The 8,857-nt window shown below is 35.1% G+C and overlaps 1 protein-coding gene across 1 annotated transcript; it reads right to left on the bottom strand.

The window, feature by feature from the left end:
* Positions 1-228: 228 nt before the first annotated feature.
* On the bottom strand, positions 229-7,899 carry cdx1a (caudal type homeobox 1a). Its single transcript, XM_052614315.1, has 3 exons — positions 7,457-7,899; positions 1,168-1,316; positions 229-561 (listed from the first exon to the last, which is right to left on the bottom strand). Exons 1-3 carry the CDS (start codon positions 7,818-7,820, stop codon positions 370-372), a joined length of 705 nt encoding a protein of 234 aa, XP_052470275.1. The 5' UTR covers positions 7,821-7,899; the 3' UTR covers positions 229-369.
* Between the last annotated feature and the right edge of the window lie 958 nt (positions 7,900-8,857).

Here is an 8,857-nt window from a genome sequence, read left to right as displayed (position 1 = left end):
TGTTTACAAATGAATGATTACACAGAAGCACCAGTTCAAAAAAAGAAGTAATTTTTCCATCATCCCGCATGTGTAAAATATTTAACATAGTAAAGCAAAGCAGTAGTGATACAAATATATCATCAGATCATCATCAGTAGTTTTGGCAGGTCATATCAAAAGCAGTTTAGACATCTAGAAACCATTATGACGCGTGTCTTCAGTCGTTCAACATACTCTGAGATTAAAAAAAAAAATTGAAATACTGTGCGCGTTATTCACAATAAAACGTGTTTGCGTGTCTTTCATGTAGTGCAATATGAACGCTCCACTCAGTGTCACTGAAACGGTGTAAACATGTCCTGTTTATCCTTCTGTCTGGAAGAGTTTTCAGTATTCCTCTTTGATGCTGATCGATATATTGTCTGTCATCAAGCTGTTATTGGTGCTGCTGACCATGGCGGTGTTGGCGTGGCCGGACACACTGACCGGTGTGGACGTGGAGCTCAGCTGAGCCTGCTGGAGTCGCTTCTTGTTCATTTTCCTTTCTTTGGCTCGTCTGTTTTGAAACCAGATCTTCACCTGGGAATCACAGAGATTCAAAATGATTTACAACCGATGAGGCTTCTAGCTGTACCAGACACATCCTGTATGAGAGAACTTTTTCATATGTGAGCGTGTGAGTGAGACCCTGGACCAAAAAACAGTCTGAAGTCGCTGTGGTATATTTTTAGTGATAGCCAAAAAAAAAACACAAAAACAACAACAACCTTGTATGGATCAAAATGATCGATTTTTCTTTTAAGCCAAAAATCAATAGGATATTAAGTAAAGATCATGTCTCATGAAGATATTTAGTCAATTTCCTATATATATATATATATATATATATATATGCATTTTTAATTGTAGAGTGAAATATGTATGTGTTCAATAGTCTTCTGATATTCACACCCACCGTTTCTACAGAACTGAGTGACGGAATTTTAAAAAGGCATTGACAATTATCTTCCTCTTTCTAAAAATTTTCCTGGGATTTCTAATATTCTGCATATTGCAATACATGCATCTAATTCTGTACAGGGACATCATGTCCCTTCACAAGAAACTCGGGTACAATTAGTCGAATCTCACCGCATAATCTCACAGGTTTGGTTAACTTCCTCTTTGCATGCTTAATGAACCCACCTGGCGTTCTGATAGGCTCAGGGCCCCGGCGAGCTCCGCCTTCCGTCTGATGGTGATGTAGCGGCTGAAATGAAATTCCTTCTCCAGCTCCAGACGCTGTACGTCACTGTACACCACTCTGTACTTGTCCTTCGTCCGTGTCTTTCCTCCTGCCGGCACAACAGGGTTACTTTTCATTTGCATATATTTAATAGTATTCAAGACAAGACACCTCAGGTCAATAGGCTAAAAAATATACAATTTAAGAATTGAAAATAATTAAAATTCCATGCATTTTTTTTGCAGTGTTATGTTTGTTTTTTCTAAATAAATATGCCAATGTCCATACATTTGCAGAGTAAAAATGGATAAACATTAAAGGTTTTTATAAAGGGGATTTTGGATCTCTCCTTGTAAAAAAAAAAATCTGAAACAGAAAAACTAAATTTTCACCATGTTTTTAGGAATAAAATGTTATATAAATCAGGGTGAATGATAAATGAACAAACGCCTCAGTAAAAATCTTCAGAATATAGATAGGAATAAAACTAAGTTTGGTGTGTGTGCGTTCTGCTGGTGAAATACTCACAGAAGGTATAGAATTGAAATCTAGCGATGCACATAGATAAAGTGCATTTTGCAAGTGTATTTAGGATGCTTTTTTTCACTAGTCAGAAAAAAACATGCTGTGGAAAGTCAAATAGAGCAAAATCTCAAAATTGACCATGTTTGTCCTGCCTTTTTGTGTGTACAAACATCTCAAATGAGACAAAAGTGCCATTTTTACTGTGCACAAAGGGCAATATTTGAATGTCAGATAGAAAAATGCACAAAGCAACGCCCATGACTTTTAATAAGCTGATGATCCCCTGATATTTTCAGAATTAGCACAAAATTTGAATCCTTGGATTTTAGTTATAGTTAATATTTGTGCAGCTTGGATTTTAAATCCCATCTAAATGATTAATAATTTCAATAAAAAGGGCACTTATGCAGTTATAAAATAGAAATAGAAAGAAAGATGTGTTTCATTTGTGATGTCGTTTCCTGTTTTTATAATCGGTCACCATGCAGGACAGGCCTTGTGCTAATATTAACGTTAATATTCCTATACAGAGACTGTGTGGTAAACCTCGTTCTCAGTCGTCTCACACTTTTGGTTTATCTTGAGAAGTTCTGTTTGCCTGAACAGATGAGCGTTTACCACACGACCTCATCTGAACCCGCTAAATAAAACTCAGAATTGTAAGTCAATGAACATCTGTATTGCATTACAGTTACAAAGCAAGTGTCTGAATCTGCTCAACCGCTGCAGGAGCTTTTTTTTAGATCAACTTCACTTTTCCGAGCCTTTCTTTGCAATGACCTTTAAATTAAAGCAGACATTAAATTAATGAGTCCATTTTGTACTTCTGTCCTTTTACTGAGTTTCAGACAGGTATCAAAAACCTCTAAAGTAAAAGTAGGAAATGCTGTGCAAAAAACTTTTTTTTTATGCAATTCACATGCCTCACAGAATATCCTCTTTTTTATTAAAATTATCAATTATTTTAGATGAATATTTACATTATTTACATTTTATATATATATATATATATATATATATATATATATATATATATATATATATAAATATATATATATATACACACACACGCACACACACACACACACAGTATATCAGCAAGATGCCCAAACAATATTTCTCACTTTGACTTAGTTTAACTAAATAAATCTACTACAATTATGGAAGTCTGTTTCTGCCATGAAAAAAAAAGGTTATGAAAATCTAAATTTTGAGTTTATATCTCACAATTCTAAAATTCAGAAATGTGAAAACAATTTTTTTTAAATTAATTAATTTATTTTATTCTGTGCTAATTTTTTTATTTATTATAATATTCGATATGGATATTCAATATATTTTATTAGATATGTAAAAAATAATAATGAATAAAACATAAAATGTAAAATGTAAAATTAAAACTTTAATTAAAATTAAAAAGTTTACTATTTAAATACTACAAAATCTATAATGGTATTACTGAAACTTTAAATAAAATTAAACTGTAAAATAGAAAAAATATTTTACGTTACTTTTTAAATGCATATATATATATAGCATCTCAGTGATACTAAAATAACACTGAAGCACAGACAGACACACACACACACACACACACACACTGTCTGGACTGTCTTTCCTGTAAAGACCCTGAATGCAGTTTTCATAGACTGAATCTCTTTCTCAACAGTTTTCTTCCCTTTTTTCGTCTGACTTGTGACACACACACACACACACACACACACACACACACAAATGTTTGTTTTTGTGAAAAGTGGGGACATGTTATAGGCGTAATGGTTTTTATACTGTACAAACTGTATATTCTATCGCCCTTCACCAACCCTACACCTAACCCTAACCCTCACAAGGAAACTTTGTGCATTTTTACTTTCTCAAAAAATCTCATTCTGTATGATTTATAAGTGTTTTGAAAAATGGGGACATGGGTTTTGTCCTCATAAGTCACCCTCTCCTTGTAATACCTGTGTCATACCCATGTCATTATACAGAGTTGTGTCCTGATATGTCACAAAAACAAGAGCACGCACACACACACACACACACACACACACACACACACACACAGAGTCTCGTCCCCTTATCAGTGCGCTCTGGTCCTCCCACACAGCAGGGTGCGGCGCTGCCTCAGACTCGCTGGCCTCTGCTACTGTTAGCTTTTCACAAAATCTTTCACTTAGTTCGACTCTTAAGACGCCTTGTGTTTAGAAATGAGGACAAATGATCGAGCGGTGAACATTAGGCAACACCTTCACACACTGTTTCATCCGGTGTCACACACGGCTGACTCACTGTGCCTCTCTATGATGGCGCCCTCGTTTATCTCTTTCCCTAAACTAATACATACGTCCGTGACATTACTAATGTGTTACATGTTTGGTAAAAGTCCTGGCAAGAGCGATTATTTGTCCAGCGAATGCAGAACCACCTTCTTGAACCAACAGAAGTTCATGTTAAGAGGACATCAATGTGTAGTTAGTTGAGTAGTTCTGTATTAAATGGGTTTTAAATGGATAACTGATTTTTACTGTGGTTTATCTCTTCAAAGCTGTTCTGAGAAGGCAAAAAAATTTAATTGTGTGCACTCATTAAATCAGGGTTTACAGTGTTTAACCTCATTACACACACACACACACACACACACAGAAATCAACACAGTCATATGATGGGCTGTAATAAACACAATATACAGAGATAAAGACAGAATGTGTATCAGCAGATGCCTGTCCAAACTTTAGTGTGCTGCCTAACTAGACTGCATTTCACAGCATCACAACCCAGTTATTTTAGTGTCACTGAGATATTATGATTTTTATTAATATTTTCAATTAGTTTTTATTATAATATTTTCTTTTTTTGTGTGTTCATGTTTTAGTTCATTTAGTCATTTTAGTTTCTGTTCATTAGTTTCTGTTTTTTTTTACATAATGTTTATATAGTTTACACATTTTGGTTTTACATTTCATTATTTTAGTAGCTCAAGTTAAACTAAATGGAAATTAGAAATGCTTCCTTTACATCTAAGCGAAATAAAATGTTTACATTTTTTATATTTTTAATTAGTTTTTATTTTTGTATGTTCTGTTTTAATTTTCTTTACAGTTTTAATTTGGTTCTTTTTTACTTTTAATTCATTTTGTATTGTTTATATAGTTTTTATTAATTTATTTAAGTTTGAGTTATTTTAGTACATCAAGTTAAACTAAATGCAAAGGAGAAATGTAGCTGATATAAAATAAGCTTAAATTCTATTGTTTAATTTTTTTATTTACATTAATTTTATTTCAAGAAACTTCTTTTTAAAGGTTTATATTTATTTATCTTAGTATACCAAATTAAACAAATTTAAATTTACAAATGTTGCCTTTGGAACTAGCTGAAATACAATATTTTTAAAAATTGTATTTTATTTTATTTCAGTTCATGCTCATTTCATTTCAAGTAATGAGAATGTGTTTATGGTTTTAGATGTAGTTTAATGTAATAATCCTGTCATAGACTATTCCATTAGTGTATGTGTTTTTTTTTTTTTTTTACATAAATGTAGGATAATGATTCATCGTCATTAATTGCATCCGAAATAAAACTTTGTGTTTACATAATATATATGTGTATATATTTATATATAATATAACTCATATATATATGCATTTATGTATGCATTTAAGAAATATTTACAAGTATATTATTTTTACACACACACACATGGATACATCTATTTAATAGCAACATGAAGTAAATGTGCACATTTGAATTGTCTCCAGTGGTTAATGTCTCCATTATTATATAAATATATATATATATATATATATATATATATATATATATATATATATATATATACATGAAGTCATATTTATAACAAACACTGGTTGTATGTCACTGTTTTCCAGTAGGGGGCAGCAGTAGATTGCATTTAAAAGAGTGAAAATTACTCATTTATAAAATAAAGCTAATAATGTAAATAAATCATGTGTTTTCTCATGCATTCTTTCAAGGTAATGTATGGATCTGGATTAGTTTGTCAAAATTAGCTCTATATAAAACAGTAGATACTGTACGTTCCTATAAAGATAAGTAGGCCATTCAGATAAGTTAGGTGAGCCTCGTGCATTTCTCAAGGAAATTGAACAGCGTTTCATATTTTCAGCAGTATTTCCTGAACATTCTCATCAGTGTTTGTTTTAGTCACATGATGCATAATCGCCGCTCATGTGATGATATCAGAGCGTTTGAACAGTCAAACACAGTGACCGCATTTGCATCTTGACCAACTGTGTTAGACAACGGTCCTTTGAGAGCTTCAGTTCCTCCCTTGGCACTGTTTAGGAAATACGTCCAATTATTACTGAAACAATATCAGATGAGTTTGAAACGAATTGAATCAAATTGCTCAACGGCAACAACAAATGCAACAAATCATTTAAAAAAAAAAAAAAAAAAGAAACTAAGATGCTTCTGGAACTAAATCTCCATGTTTCTGTCTGAGCTTTATAACTTCACCGGGCTGACTGTGTGTGACATATTTACCCAAATATTCCCTGAAGAGATTAGTTTATCACTCAGTAAACTATTAGCCACAATGCACTTCCGATAAGGCCACAAACATCTATAATCGGCTGTTCAGCTGCATGCTCCTTCAGATCTCTGTAGATCAACAAAGATCAAACAGATGAATTCTGCTGGCATTTTGATCTCTCAGCTGTAACGGCTGATTCATAAACTGATCTGTTCGTCGAATTACAAAACGCTAAATATTTCCACAACAGAAACAGTTCGAACTCTATAATATTCTAAACATTTTTCAAGCGAAACATTCACTTTCTGAACTTTTGAAATGGTGCATTGAATGTTATCAGGTGATTATACTGGGCAATACTGTCTGATATAACCCATAGTGTATGATTTCCATATTGATATACCATGGCTTTTAGGTGCTACTCCAGTGGTTTTACATGTTTGTTACGGTAGCTATTACCAATCTTTTTGTCCAATTAACTTACTACTATTTAAAAAAAGCTTATAATAACATGGTACATAAAAAACAAAATGTATTACATGATCCATGTCCAAAACATGGCAGTTTCATTTGTATTGTACAAAAAAAAAAACTATAACAACACTATAACAACATTATAACAACATCAATGTACTGCTATTTCCAAAAAGCATGAAATCACATGGAACATGTCTTAAAAACATGTTATTACCAATCTTACTACTATGGTATATTTTATAAAAACATCAAATTACATGGTATCACCACAGTGTCTGTCTAAGAAACATGGTATTACCAATGATATTGACAAACAAACAAAACTACTACTATAGTTCATTTCATAAAATCATTACATGGTATGTCTAAAAACGTGGTATTACCGATGGTATTGTCCAAAAGTGCAATGCTGGTATATAGGTAAAATGGTATATTTGATAAAAGCATCAAATTATTACCATGATGCATGTCCAAAAAAACATGGTATTGTATAAGAAACGTGGTATTACTATAACATATGTCTAAAACATGTTATTACAAATGGCATTTTCTTAAACTGTTCTTTAATGGGGTATTTCATAAAAGTATCAAGTTACATGGTGCATAAAAAACCTCAATGGTGTTACCATGATGCATGTCCAAATAACATGATTACCATAGTTGTTTTTTGATAGTGTGGAGTAAGTGAAAGCGTGTGCTGTGCGTCAGGAGAGGGTCTGATGTCTCACCCAGGTTCGCGGGAGCCGTGGTGCGTCTCATCCAGTCCAGCGGCTCTTCTCTCTCCACCGCGCCGCTCAGAAGACCCTGGTCCACGGGCGGAATCACGCTGACCTCCACGCCGTTCGCCGGGAGCGAGTGGCCCGTCCCGTGACCATATAGCGGCGGCCAGTCCTCGCGCGAAACCGGGTCGAACCCGGGACTCCACGAGCTGCCGTTGTGATGCAGGTCATTCCCGAGGACCGGACCCGGGTGGTATCCGCTGTAGTCCGGGTACGGGGCAGAAGGGTAGACGTTCAGGTGAGGCTGGCTGAGGTTCAGGTGTCTCGCGGAGTTGCCGTACATGGCCGCGTCCAGCAGGAAGCTCACGGACATTTTCCTCGCGAGCTGAAAAGTTTTACTTTAACTGAACTTCACCTTACCGGAGCGCTCGCGGGCGCGCGTTTGTTTGCCCAGCGCTGACGTCACGCCCGGGACACCCACCTGAGCTGATTTATGACAGGCGCACAGGTGCCGCTGTCAGACCGGAAGGGCGCCAGATCACCGATGAGATCAACCGAGAGGCCGCGATCGACGCTCGGCTTCATACCTTTATCTTTGGCGCGTCTGTCACGTTAAGAACATTTACAACAAAACTTTGCATTAATGTCGAAAAACTGACCTTTTATATGATGAAGATTACGATGAACATATGAAGTGATGAAGATCATTATTATGATGGGATGTCAAGGAACGTTTACACTGATGAAGATGATCACATCTAGTATGATGCTCTAAGAGCCAGTTTAAAGTGGTTGATGAAGTTCATCATGATGATGTTGGAGGTGATGAAGGCCGTGATGATGATGATGATGATGATGATGATGATATCTAGCAGTGATGAAGTTCATGATGATGATGTTCGAGGTGATGAAGGCAGTGATGGTGTGGTGTTGGTTGGTTTTCAAGGAGCCAGAGCGGCGCTCGTGGCTCTTTACATCAGAAAGCGCTCGTGCATTTCAAAGGGTCTCGCGCGCCGCACATCAAAGAGCCGCAATAAAAGCGACAAATGAACGCCACTGTAAATCAAGGCCTCTGTATTCAAATGATGATGACACGCGTGACAGGCGTGAGAACCAGAGGACACGATCAGTGCTGGAGCCGCTCGTACTGCAGTAATGCTGCTGCTTTACATTAACACTATTTACTATCATGCTGTATTACACTTTATATTGATTTTATTGGTTATATTACAATAGCTATATCTAATTTACAATATTGCATTGATTGGCTACTAATAAACAAATACAAATAATTGATGGTTTTAATTACTCTTCGGGTTTAGTTCTTCTTAGCCTATCAAAAAATGTAAAGATTATTTAATATTTTGATTATTACAAATAGCTTTTAATTGTATTCTCATTCGGGGTGAA

The sequence above is a fragment of the Carassius gibelio genome, chromosome A14 (assembly GCF_023724105.1).
Source record: "Carassius gibelio isolate Cgi1373 ecotype wild population from Czech Republic chromosome A14, carGib1.2-hapl.c, whole genome shotgun sequence".
NCBI lineage: Eukaryota > Metazoa > Chordata > Actinopteri > Cypriniformes > Cyprinidae > Carassius > Carassius gibelio.
Note: the sequence above shows the minus strand (reverse complement) of the source record. Positions and strands in the feature narration are given on the sequence as shown.